Source organism: Grampus griseus, assembly GCF_964374135.1.
Source record: "Grampus griseus genome assembly, chromosome: 8".
Classification (NCBI taxonomy): Eukaryota; Metazoa; Chordata; class Mammalia; order Artiodactyla; family Delphinidae; genus Grampus; species Grampus griseus.
The window spans coordinates 43777405-43791877 of NC_139002.1; the positions used below are offsets into that span (position 1 = coordinate 43777405).

General features: G+C 36.4%; 1 protein-coding gene across 1 annotated transcript in view; it reads left to right on the forward strand.

Annotated features, from left to right (window-relative positions):
• NOX4 (NADPH oxidase 4) overlaps positions 1-14473 on the forward strand; it is a 149277-nt gene that overhangs the window by 97332 nt on the left and 37472 nt on the right. Inside the window, exon 13 of the mRNA XM_082660474.1 lies at positions 12794-12875. Coding sequence (XP_082516600.1) covers positions 12794-12875 — 82 coding nt within the window. The remainder of the gene's footprint in view (positions 1-12793; positions 12876-14473) is intronic.

Consider the following 14473-nt stretch of genomic DNA (forward strand, 5'->3'; position numbering starts at 1 on the left):
TCTTGTTTCTTCCACAGAGCAGAAACAGAGGCAATATTTTTCAAATCATCCTTCAAAAAGAAGTTCTTAATTGTATTTATTATTTATTTATTTGAGGTCTTGGCCTGTATGATGTAAACTTCTAACAAGAAATTTCCTAAGCCTATCAAAGGCATCCATTTGGTGTTCACTATTTTTCCATATTAAGAGGAAGTCACAGAGGAAAAAGAAATGATATAACTTCAGTAAGAACTGAGAATCAAGTGATGTAAAGAAAATTAAAGATTTTTTTTAAAGAATAGAAAAGTTGAAAGGGACATGCAGTTTTTCTAGATACAAAGGCAAAATATTTAAAACTCTTAATTCTTCCCAAAATAATTTACAGCCTTAATATAATTTCAATTAAAATCAGAACTCAAGATCAAAAATAATATTATTTGAAGAAAACTTCAAATATTATTTGAAGAAAAATAATATATATTTTTTTTGACTTTTTCAACCACGTTTACTGGCTCACATGAATATCTGAAAACAAATCCATCTGTCTTCCCTTTTTGTCTCCTTGGCACAATTACCCTTAGTTCTTAAAAAACAAACTACTATAAATATTCAGAAGGGGAAAATAAATTTATAAGGTGAAAGAGGTCAATAAATAACCAAATATGTCAACCACTGGAAGGACTATTTTTTTTTTAAGATTAAGCCACTGATTTTCAACTTTTATTCAAATAAATTTAACCTCTAAACACAAGATAATTGATACCTTGATCTCAACTCAAGTTTTGACAGCACTTGAAGTTTTACATAAACAAACTGCATAAGAAAACAATTAAAAATGAGTAACAAGAAAATCTAGAAAAATTTGAATAACAAGATAGGACTGGCTCTATTTAAACATGTTATAAAGTAAAATGAATTTCACAAACAAACTAAGAATTTACAAGGCTAAATAATATGCCTAGGAACATGAAGCTATTAAGTGGATGAGCTGAGATTTGAACTCAGGCTCATATAATGCTAAAGGATGTGCTAATTTATAATTTACTACACTGCCTCCTATAAAGTTCAAGAAGTTTAAGCACTGTGGCACTAGAGCAAAAGTGACAAGAAATATATTAACAGAGGAAAATAGCCTAGAAGCAGACCCTTTGATACATGAAAATATATATCATGTGATAAAGGAAGGTCTATAAATCAATATGAAGTGTTGGTTTGTAAATAGTTAAAGCATTTGGCACTTAACTATTTAAAAACATTAAATCTTTACTTCAGATGACCAAAAATTACTTCCAGATAGGTTAAGTACTTTAACATAAAAATGTTAATCTGTAAAGGCATCAGAAGAAAATATAGAAATTAAACTCTCCATATGAAGGATCATTCTATTGTGGAAGAATTCACAGAGAAAAGTAAGTAGATTTAACTACATAAAAATTTTAAAATCATGCCAAAAACTAAAAGGAAATTGAACAAAAAAAATTTATAGTAAATACACACTAAAACCTTCAATATATAAACAGCTTGTTTAGTTCAATAAGAAATAAGCTGCAAAAAGAAATGGATAAACTATGTGAACAGAGTAGATCATAATAATATTCAAATAAATGTTAATTAGAATAACTGTAATACCATATTTCATCTATCAATTAACAAAGATTTTCTTTATTAATAATAATAATCTATTGCTGGTGAGGATGCAAAATATTGACATTTTCTCTCATGGATAGATAATTAGAGTTCTTTAAGAGGATTTAACTTATTCTGCCTTAGGAAATCAGAAAATTTATGTGGGCATGATGAGGTGCATTTGAGCTGGAACACAGAGGTTAAAGTAGGAGCTTTCTATGCAGAAAAGGGCACTGTTGGAAGAAAGAACACATTGCCATAAAAGGCATGATGTCATAGCAAACAATAAGATGTTAATGCAGCTGAGCTTAGAATTCATAGTTAGAAATATTAGGCGATAAGGCTGCAGAGATATGTAGGAGCCAGTTGTTTAAAGAATATTCAACACCCAGATAAACAAATTAGACTTCACTGTATAGTCCACAGGAGATTAAGAATCTCTGCTCCAGTACCTAACCTTATTATGCTGAAAATAAAAACAAAGGTTATCACTGGTAGGCATAGTTTGTGAAGGCCTCTTCAAGGAATGGGAATCTTAGTTGGTCCTGAAATCTTGGACAGGATTTGGTTAAAAGAAGGACAAGCAGTCCTGGCATCGGGAATGCACATGCAATAAAAAAGCCAGAGAGATGGGGGGACTCAAATTTATCCAATGAAACAACCTAATGAAGGAAGTGAATTCATATATTTGCTTGTTGCTCTTCCCTAATCCATCATTTCATAGGCTTGGTCTTTGACCAGGAGGTCCTGTATTTAAGAACAGAGAAGATTCCCACTGCCAGGTTGGTTTTGACAGGTTTTAAAGGACCATGTATTTCATGCCAGTAATTTTGTTTGCCCAGGGTTTTAGGTTAGAACTTCATAAAAACATTAAAAAACCCTCCAGTTTCTTTGGATAAAATTGCCTATTCCTCCTTGAATATGCACCCAGGGGGTACTGAGTTTGTGCAGAAAGCAGGGACTGAATTAGTATCAAGCTGAGCCTTGATCACTTTGAGGTGTTTCCTTTGTTGAATGCCAACGTTGTCAAAAAAGTGCATTTGCTGTGACAAATGAAAAGAAAACATTCTCCTTAAGAGGTAGATTGTGGAAAGCTTAGTAGCAATAATATGTGCAACTGAAAATGCCTCTGTTACTTGCTTTCACCTTCCTTAAACCTCTGTTCTTTTTTTTTCACCCTGTCAATTTTTGTATTTAGCTTCGGTGGAAATAGAACTCATATTTTATAAGAAAGCCAGTTACAGACATTGATTCATTGATGTATTTAGAGGCCAACAAGTCTGTTTGCAGTTCTTTCAAAAGCTGATTTTTTTGATTTTTTTTAAAATAGTATGATTAACAAGTAGGAACTAGAATAATTAATATTAAAGGAATAGACTTTTATCACTGGGCTTGCTCTGAAAATAAAAGCATCCATTAAATAGTTTTTCTTTGTGTAATACTGCATGGCCTACCTCCAGACCTTACACTGTTAAAAGTACCAGGTGTGAAGGCACACAGATTGTATATGACCTTGCTGCATTTTTCTCTTATTATGTAATCCTTAGGCAAGAAGAAAATAAGAGAGGGGGGAGGCCAGGAAAGGAAGTACAGTATTTTCTCTCCCAAGAATGAGGCAATATAATGCAGTGGAAAGAACACTTGACTGTGAGTTTTGGGGGTTTGTTTTTGTTTCTGTTTTTGTTTTCTTTTTAAATCTCTTTGCCTCTTGCTAGCCATATGGCCCTGGGCCAGTCAGTCAGGCAGTGTGGTTTTTAGTTTCCTCACCTACAACCTGTTGCATTGATATAATTTTCTCATTCACCAGCTCATTGCTGATGTAAGGCTGTATAATTCTTTTCAGAGAAATATATCCTAAAATGTGGATAATTTAATTCCACATAGGGTAGGAATGATAACAGATAAATTGAGGGATAGTTGAGAAAATCTACAGGGAATATTGTGGAGGATAAGTGCCAAATATGGGATTTTTATGTTTGTTTTCTATCTAGCACCTATTAGTGTTCGTATTCATTTATTAGCTCTGGTTGTATACATTGTGCTCTATGTTCTTATCTTCTGAGTTACAAGTATGGACTTGTTTTTTCCTCCCTTGGATAAGACAAGTATAAGATTCTGTTTTTTTGTATTCCTTTGATATTGGTCTTAATATTTGTGGAAAAGGTAGTTTTATATAACCAGAGCATGCCGCTGATTGTTTTTTTCTTCTAAAATCGCAGTCCATTTCCATTTGAATTTTATCAACAGAAGATTTGTCTACATCTTTAATAGGAAAATATTCTTGCTCTGCAGCTAGATTTTCTGATTTATCTAAAATAGTATTAATTTGAATGCCTTTGATGTTGCTTTGAAAGCAATATTTTAAATAGCAACTATTGTTATTCAATACTGAGTTACCATGGTAATAAAGAACATTTACTTGATCTGAACTTTTCAGAAAAGGAAAATTTATACTCCGTATCTTTCTAGTTGGTTTGGATGTACTTCTCTGTAAGTTTGCCCTTTAATTCTCATTTTTTGAAGTAATTTGTTTCTTCTAAGATTAGTGTGCATATTTCTTTTCCTAAGGAAAATAAAACACCGAATTTTGACAAACCATTAATTTCTTTGAATCCCTAGGAGAACAGCTTTTCTTTCCCTCTTTAAGTAATGTTGTAATTACATTCTAAATTCTTTTTCAAGTAGATAGGGGGAGGAAAACTTTTTCCTTCTTCCCTTCTAGATTCTTTGGCTGGCCTAATAATTAAATTGACCTTAGCCAGATTAACAAGAAAAAAAAATTTAATTTCGTATATGTGGGAACCCCAAAGAGATGTGGCTTCTTGCCAGTTAGGCAATTGAGAATTATGTGCCATGCTGAGCTAAGGAGAAGCAGGTAGGGGTCTTCAAAGGGGAGGAAGACAATTCACAGGAAGATGGGAAGAGCAAATGTTTGGTAAATAAATGTTTCCCACGCCATGCAGATAAGTCTTTCTGATGTAAAAAGTTATGGCTGGTAATACTTCTCTTCCTGGTAAGGCCCGTTATCTAAATTCTTTTAGGTAGTTAAGGAGGAGGTAAGAAGCTCTTCTTGCATCTGTTGGGCCTTGATTGTCTTTAGCTTGGAATAATCCACATGCCAAAGTGGCACATTCTGGGGCAGCCTGCCCTGAGCCCCATCATGGCTGTAATTGCATTGCAGTTCTTTTGTTGTCCTGGCATTTCCTTGTGATAAACAGGGCTGCCCTTGAGAATTACAATTTGTTTTGTTCATAGTGTGTGACAAATAATAGGTACTTAATGGAAGTTTGTTGAGTGAGTGAATAAATGAATAAAGGATGCTTTAACTGATTATATAGAAGACAGCAAAAATGCTAGCAAAATTATTCATTTCATCTAACGTCATGGATAAGAAGAACTTCTTTTTGGTTTATTTCACTTTTTTATAAAACCTCTCTGCCTCTTTTGCTTTTTATTACCGATGTATCCAGGCAAAGCTGGTGGCTCTATTCTTCTGGACTGTTAGAGTACGGGTTTATCACTTATTTATTTGCAGTGTACATCTCTTTTGATAACACATATGCCTTCCTTACTAGACTCTTAGTTTATTGAGGACCTAACTTGGTGCCTTATTTTTAGTACATGATCATAAAGATTTGCTGAAAAAAATTTTTTCAAATATGCAAATTTTGTTTGTATATTTAAGTAGTACTTCCTAAATATTATGGGAAATATTAATTTGTACCTTCTCTTTTAAGCAGCATGTGTGTATGTGTGTGTGCATGCATGCATGCTGTTTCTGCATCAGTGTTATGTCTTCCTCAGGAGGTAGAGCAGTGGATAGTGTTACAAAAGCTGTACTGTAGGGAGTGTAAATGACACGTGCCCTTGAAGGCGTGTGTGTGTGTGTGTGTGTGTGTGTGATAGTATACACATCTATCTTTTTAAAAATGATTACTCTTATATAAGTTCTCTTTAAAATACAAACAAGATACAGATAAAATAAAAATTAATGCCTTTTAAACTTCCATCTCAAATCCTTAACCATATTTATTCTTAACTCTTCGGTATACATGCTTATAGACGTCTTAGATATATTGTAGATGAAGTTATCCAATACCTTAGAGAGATTGGAAAGCTGAAGAGAACTTATTATGTATGATGGCTATCAACCCCTCAACTAAACGCTCATGAACGATTCTTTCACTACAGCTTTGAGAAATACATTGGTGATAGGCATTCTAGAACACTTGAAAAGCTCTATGGTGACAGTTTGCAGGCTGAGAATGACAAACGAGAGAGGCTATCATTGGGCTGCTTGAACTCAGTGGAGATGATGAGGTCTCTGAGAGGCAGGGGTTACAAGGCAGCACTTAACTGATAAACTCAAGCTGGGTGTGGTTACCATTATGGGCAGCATGTCCAGAGCAGTGATCAGAATGGATTGACCTGTTGAGATCTTTGGTGTTGACTGACCATGGTGTCCTTAGGACTCAAGTAGAAGGACAGCCTAGTAAAGTCTTACTTGATTTGTACAAATGAAAAGAAAACTCAAAGATTGGCAAACAGAGGCATAACCTGAATCATCTCAGTAGAGAGTCACAGCCCTTCATCCAATTCCTAGATCTGAGTCAGTTCATAGATTGTGAACACCTTTAATAAAGGGATGGTTAAGTCCCTTTGAGAAAAAACCCTTCTACATGTCAAAAATTAAACTATTAAATGATCCTCTTACCCTGTAGCCATTTGGCAGGGTGGCTGTGCATGGGTGAAAGTAATATTCAACTTTGGGGGAACTAAACATTGACTCTAAGGTGACACCATTTTCTTAGGAACCAAAACCTTACTACAATAGACCAGTAACTTCTTATAGGAAGTTAATAGTTTTGGCTTTACTCTGTATCACCATAGGCCAAGTGGGTCTTTGAATCCACCTTAATTCCAGAATGCATGAATTGAATAAATACACTTAGCCACTGTCAGAATCCCCTTATCAATATAATCTCCTTTTTTTCTCCTTTTTTCTATTTTTTTTCATAATTTACTCTTGGTGTTTTGTACTTCTAGGTAAAAAGGAACATTTCTCATGTCTTGTTGTTAGTCTTAAATTTACCTCTTCATCCATGCCATTGTTTCTTCTTTAACTCCACTAGGTAGACCCCATTCTTTTGTATTTGTGTAAAAGCTGTCAAAGTGTATGTGTTTAAAGAGCTCGCCTCCAGTCCCTACCTCACTAACCAGAACATGGACTTGACCAGCTTATTTTCTCCTGTATAATTTCCTTTCCAAAGAAAAGGATGTCTTTGGGAACTATTGATATTATTGGGTTTTTGTGATACAGTAAATGGAGTGGGTAGAAAATGACTAGAGAAGTGAGAGAGAAGAACATTCATTGGAAGGGATTAAGTTTCATTTTTTAAAAAAAGAGCAAGACGGAGAAAGAACAGGAAGTTGAGTGTAGAAAGGAAAGTTAGGAGAGAAAAAGAAAAATGAAACAAGTACCTGTTCTTCCTAACATGAAAATACAAGCTAGAGATCCTTGGGGGATAAACTCTGCCTTGCAGTAGAGAATGTTGAGATAGACAATCAGTGGAAGGAGGGTAAGAGAGTTTAAGATGTTTGTGGACACTTCGAATATAATCTTTTCTCATTCCAACTCACCTTCCCATGTATTAATGGTCAGTTTTTGAGCAATTCTATAAAATTAGAATAGCTTTATTATCTTTTGATGAATAGCTTGGCACTATGCACAAAGACCAAACCACCTGGATCCCAGTTATTGTCAAATTACTTTTTTTTCATGACATGGATCACCTACTGCACCTTCTACATATTTATGTGTTAAATTATCATCATTGGACCAGTCTTTTCATAAAATAATGAATAACTTTTGAAGTAGATGCTGATTCATTATCAACAGATTTGAGTGTTTTCATGTATTCAGTGAAATTGTTATGGCTTCCAGGGTGGATGGCAAAATACAAACATTTTGTTCAAATTGCATGTTCATCACCAACTTTCTTGACAAAGACAAATAAATTTAATATTTATTTTTCTAAATGTTTGTTTATTTATAAATTATTTTATTTACTTATTTTGGCTGTGCCGGGTGTTAGTGGTGGCATGCAGAATCTTTAGTTGCGGCATGCGGACTTCTTAGTTGTGGCATGTGGACTTCTTAGTTGCAGCATGCAAACTCTTAGTTGCGACATGCACGCAGGATCTAGTTCCCTGACCAGGGATCGAACCTGGGCCCTCTGCATGGGGAGCGCGGAGTCTTACCCACTGGACCACCAGGGAAGTCCCAATATTTACTTCTAAATTAATCATTATCTTTTCTTAGCTTATTACTGTTGAAATAAGTTACTACATTTCATGATAAGGGACAAAACCACTATAAGAAGAGTGTTCAGGCTACCCTATACATTAGACTGTTTAACCTCTATTTCCTATACATTTTTCATACCAACCTAAATTATAATTTTCTACATTTCCCCTGACATTGTCACCTGAAGGCTTGATGGCCATGTGCGTCTTATGGACCTCAGCATGGGGCATGGTGCAACTGGCTAGTATACTATGTGCCCTGAAAGGCCACTTGTTTATTTTTCCCATCATCAGCCCAGATTAGATGGTATTACTTGTCCCAGGGTATGTGTGTCTGAGGGCATTTCTGAGAGCAACTCTTCTTAACAACGAGCATCTGTATTGCAGTGAAGGTGTTAGTTATGTTACCTCTGGAAAGAGCTGGAAAGGAAATGACTTATTCTGACTTAACCACACATTCATGCATCTCACCCAGTAGTAACCAAGAGCACTGCAGAAGCTCTAAGGACAAAGTGGAGTTCTGTCAAACCCACCTGTTGCAGGTTGGGTTCACCAGAAACTGATTCTGAGAAGTAATTTGTGAATGTAAAATGCTTATTAGAGATCCACACCTGTGAAGGGAAGAGGAAGGCAGTGAAACTGGGTACAGGAAGAACCTGAACCACCATGTAGTCTCTATGAAGCCTCAGCCAAAGTGGCAGGAAGCTTTGGAGCAAATTTTGCCCATCAGAGTTGCCTGTGTACAGCTAAACTACCCCTGCCTTGTTCAGTCACTGGATTTGAGCTGTTCTGGGAAAGGCAATTCCCCTGCACCTAAGGCAGACTCTGATGTTGTAACTGACAGCTGGAGGCTACCTGCTGACTGTGCTTTTTGCTTTTTCTCTTCCTTATTATTATAGTGGTAGAGAGAAGACTTTATTTTTTCTCATTCCAAGAATATATATGCATACTGTTTTTTGTTGTTATGCAAATGTTTATTGCTTTTGTTACGTTCTGCATGTTGGGGAGGATTGCAGATTGCCTATTTTCCACTAAAGGGAAAATAAAGAATTTGAGTCACAGTAAATGTACAAAACAGTTTGTTAAAACTGGAAAGAGTATTTTAGTTTTCTCATCTTTGTTTTCAAATAAATAAGTATATTGTCTCACAATTGGTTGTCCAGGGAACCCAAATTAATGTAATTGTGTGCAGCATGTCATCCAGGTCTTGTTGCCTGGGAATCCTTTTGTTGATTGAATGAGAGAAAGAAACAGTGGGTGAAAGGCTACAAAAGCTTGTGTTAATTAAGATATATCCCCTACTGGTAGAAGATTATGGTCAGACATTATCACATCATTAGTCAGCTCATCAAAATATCACTTTGCAGAAAATCCTCTGGTTCTTTTCAGTGGCTTTAATGAAATTGTTCTAAGAAGCCCTGTGAAAGGACTGAGCTCTAGTTTTTGGATAACTGCCATTTTCTTAAGAAACAGACTTTGGGCCTACTGAGAAAGCAGATCAGCTGGTGTGACATTTTACTCTAAGAAAAGAAGAACTATTTTAAAATTTTTGCTATTTAACAGAGGAAACATCAATTTATTTTGGTCTTTTCCTTAGCATCAGATAAAGAATGGGGTGCTAATAGCTGAAATTTAGGAGACTAAAGAAGGATTAATGTAAGCATTTGAAACAATTAATCACTTACTTGGACTTTTCTAAGGATAATTTTTATCATTTATTTTTATCCTCATAAAGAAAAAATAAGCAATCATTATACTTTTACGGGAAAAAGTTAATTATTCTCATTTAGGAATTTATACATATGGTATAAAAATGGAAAATTTAAAAAGGACAGTTTTAAGGTACTGTGTATATTTTCTGTTTGTGTATATGTGAACTTTTTTTTTTGACAGTCGCGCTAGCTACTCAAGAGTCTTCATGTTCACTTGGTATTCCTTGCATTTATGATACCCAGATTAAAGGATGCTCCAGATGTAGGAATACTAATTATAGATTTCATAGTTTGGGTAGCGTAATAAATGATCTCTTATATGCTACTTTTGCTGTGTGTGTAGAGGGTGGGTTTTTGTTTGTTTTTTAGTCCTATCAGTATAATGTCATCTCCAGAGATTTTTAAACTTATATTAATTTTCAGCACCCAAGGATATATCACATTTAATATAACTGTTTGATTGAACAGTTCTTTACTTGATGTGTAAAGTTCATATTTGCTGTTGGGTTTTGCTTTTATTTTTCAAGACCCATTTTAGGAAAGGCATAAATGGGGGGCAAAAGAAGGAAAAAGAGAAACACTGCAAAGCACTCATTTAATGGGATGCTACATAAATTGGGAAGTAGACTGAAAAGCATGGGTCATGTCATCAGAAAAATTTACAATGAATTTCATTCATTGAAATAATCATGAATTTCGTTGATGAAAAATAGCAGCATATGGGCTTCCCTGGTGGCACAGTGGTTGCGAGTCCGCCTGCCGATGCAGGGGACACGGGTTCGTGCACCGGTCCGGGAAGATCCCACATGCCACGGAGGGGCTGGGCCCATGAGCATGAGCCTGCGCATCTGGAGCCTGTGCTTTGCAACGGGAGAGGCCACAACAGTGAGAGGCCCGCGTACCGCAAAAAAAAAAAAAAAAAAACAAAGCAGCATATCAGTTAATAATAGAATTTAATTTTAAAAAATATGAACTCAAATTAAAGAGTAAGTGTGCCTAAAGGAGAGAAAAATAAAGTATGCTTTCTTGGACTTGTGGACTGTAGGGTACAGCCACCTCTGTTTGAATTTTCTTAGTTCCTCTCCAAGTGTATTGTAAGAACTGTCAGAGTGGTGAAAACAAAATGCAGAGTAGAGCTCAGCTAAACATCTGATTCGATCTACTTTAATAAATATGAGTATAAAATCCACATCCTGTTTCTCAGCCATACTTGTTAACCACTGTACTCACAAATGTTTAACGTCTGGCTATTCAGTAGCCTGGAAAGGGTGAGTCATCGTCAAGTGTAGATTTTCAGTATTTTGTGGAAATTACTCACCTTTTGTTAGTGATGGTTACTGCAGTGCAGCGTTTCAGCTTTGTACTCTGTTCTCAGCCTGATGGTGTGACTCTGTCCAGGCTAGAGTACAGGTCCCCTGGCTTTTTATGGTTGATCGATGACCAGTGGGGCTCTTCTAAAAGGCGTTAAGATTAACCTAGGCAAACAGTTTTCTGTATCCAGTAAAAATGGAAATCAGAAATAGTCTTCCAACAAATATTTATCTAACACCTTAATATGTATCAGATAGTGTTCTGCATCCTGGTGGCACAATACCCATCTACTAGGAGGAGGGGGAGGGGTGGATAGACAAATGTATATAACAGTAAAAATGTAATATGATAGATTCCATGAGAGCATAGCACAGAGTGTACTAGGAGTACCCAGCAGGGCCATCTATTCCAGATTTGGCAGGAAGAAAGAAAGAAAGAGGAGAGATCAAGGAAGCCTTCCCTAGGGATGACTCTAGAGATAGTGACTATCTAATCCTAGAAATGTGGGATCAGTATTAGAGCGATAGATTACTCTATCAGTGCAGATAGCTTTTCGTTATAACTATTTCTAAGGTAGAACTGAGGATTCTTCCTTTCTCCACACTCCATTTTTCCTTCTCTTCTTTTCTGTTTCCTGTCTCACTTCTTCCCTCCCTGTCTCTTTCTCTTCCTCTTTCTTTTCCTCTCTTTCTCCCTCTTTCCTTCGTTATGAATTCATGAGTACAGAATTGTATTAATCAGATTCTTGGTTCATGACCCACTGTCATCATTGGACAATTTCTGGCTCTCATTCATTCACTGATTTATGATGCTATAATGAATACATATGACTTTATTAACAATTTCTTTCACCTGCCTTTTTGCTTTTCTCCTATTTCATCTCCTCACTCCTTCTAAAAGGTAACCATTGTCCTGAATTGTGTATATCATCCCTTTTTTCACTGGTTTTCTTTGTTTCATATATAACATACCCAAATAACACATTGCTTAGTTAGTTTTTAACTCAACAAAAAATAATATTCTTCTATATGTAATCTGCTGGTATTTTTTTCACTCAACATCATACTAGTATGATTCACTGTGTTTTTATTTGTAACTGAATTCATTGTTTCACTTCAATGAATATTCTATTGTGTGAATATACCACAAATTATCCATTCTCCTGTTCCTAGGCAATTGAGTTGTTTCCATTTATGTTGTTCTGACCAGTGCTGCTATGAATATTCTTTTTCTTCTGCCTGAGACATATTTGAAAGTTTCTGCAGAGTATATACCTAGCGAAGGAAATATTGGCTCATAGGGTATGCAAAAGTTAAACTTAAAAGATAATACGGAATTGTTTTCCAAAGCTATTGCACCAACTTGCATTTCCGCCAGAATTATATAAGAGTTTATGTTGATACAATCCTAACACTTGGTCTTGTGAGATTAATTTCTGTCAATTGAATGCCACATAATGTGAATGCTATCTTATGGTGTGTGGTTTTAATTCTCATTTCCCAGGTTACTAATGAGTTTGTGCATCTCTTGGTATATTTATTGGTCATATATGTTTCCTCTAACCTTTCAATTATAAGATTTTAGTATTAGTTTATACTAATTTGTTATTAGTATAAACTAATACTAAATACTTGTTATTTTTATATATGCAGTTGTTATGACATCTTAATTAGAAAAATATGCATAGTCATTAAAGTGAAATAAAAACCTATTTTGGTAGTACATAAAATGGTGGGTAAATTTCTAATACAAGATATGCAGTCAAAATAGTTAACAAATTAAAAGAATAGGAAATAATTCTATTTTGAAATTCTTTTATGACATTTTTCATAGCCTGTTGTTTATTTTTCTTTTGACAGAACGATTTCGAGATTTACTCCTTCCTCCATCTAGTCAAGACTCCGAGATTCTGCCCTTCATTCAATCTAGAAATTATCCCAAGTAAGCAATAGGAGTTCTCTAGGTATTGTGAAGGGAATGGGCATAATGATGGACGAGCTTTGGGAGGGCAAAGAAAAAATTTTTCCATTTTAGGATTTCTGAAAAGGCCTGAAAAACCTAACCTAACTAACTAGAGCATCTCCTGCACTATAATGTCTCAAGCTCTTCACAGCTAATCCCTCATCTGGTTTCCTGTTTTCTGTCCTTTAAATGTAAGGATTCATTTATATATATTTTGTTGTTGTTGTTGTTGTTTTTTTTTTTTTTTTTTGCGGTACGCGGGCCTCTCACTGTTGTGGCCTCTCCCACTGCGGAGCACAGGCTCCGGACGCGCAGGCTCAGCGGCCATGGCTCACGGGCCCAGCCGCCCCGCGGCATGTGGGATCTTCCCGGACCGGGACACGAACCCTTGTCCCCTGCATCGGCAGGCGGACTCTCAACCACTGCGCCACCAGGGAAGCCGTATTTTTTTAACATCTTTATTGGAGTATAATTGCTTTACAATGATGTGTTAGTTTCTGCTTTATAACAAAGTGAATCAGTTATGCATATATACATATACATATATCCCCATATCTCTTCCCTCTTGTGTCTCCCTCCCTCCCACCCTCCCTATCCCACCCCTCTAGGTGGTCACAAAGCACCGAGCTGATCTCCCTGTGCTATGCCGCTGCTTCCCACTAGCTAGCTATTTTACATTTGGTGGTGTATATATGTCCGTGCCACTCTCTCACTTTGTCCCAGCTTACCCTTCCCCCTACCCATATCCTCAAGTCCATTTTCTAATAGGTCTGTGTCTTTATTCCCGTCTTGCCCCTAGGTTCTTCACGACCATTTTTTTTTTTTTTTTTTAGATTCCATGTATATGTGTTAGCATACGGTATTCGTTTTTTCTCTTTCTGACTTCACTCTGTATGACAGACTGTAAGTTCATCCGCCTCACTACAAATAACTCAATTTCGTTTCTTTTTATGGCCGACTAATATTCCATTGTATATATGTGCCACATCTTCTTTATCTGTTCATCTGTTGATGGACACTTCGGTTGCTTCCATGTCCTGGCTATTGTAAATATAGCTGCAATGAACATTGTGGTACATGACTCTTTGAATTATGGGTTTCTCAGGGTATACGCCCAGTAGTGGGACTGCTGGGTCATATGGTAGTTCTATTTTTAGTTTTTTTGTTTGTTTGTTTGTTTTGCGGTACGTGGGCCTCTCACTGCTGTGGTCCCTCCCGTTGCGGAGCACAGGCTCCGGATGCGCAGGCCCAGCGGCCATGGCTCACGGGCCCAGCCGCCCCGCGGCATGTGGGATCCTCCCGGACCGGGGCACGAACCCGTGTCCCCTGCATCGGCAGGCGGACTCCCAACCACTGCACCACCAGGGAAGCCCCTATTTTTAGTTTTTTAAGGAACCTCCATACTGTTCTCCATAGTGGCTGTATCAATTTACATTCCCACCAACAGTGCAAGAGGGTTCCCTTTTCTCCACACCCCCTCCAGCATTTATTGTTTGTAGATTTTTTGATGATGGCCATGCTGACCGCTGTGAGATGATATCTCATTGTAGTTTTGATTTGTATTTCTCTAATGATTA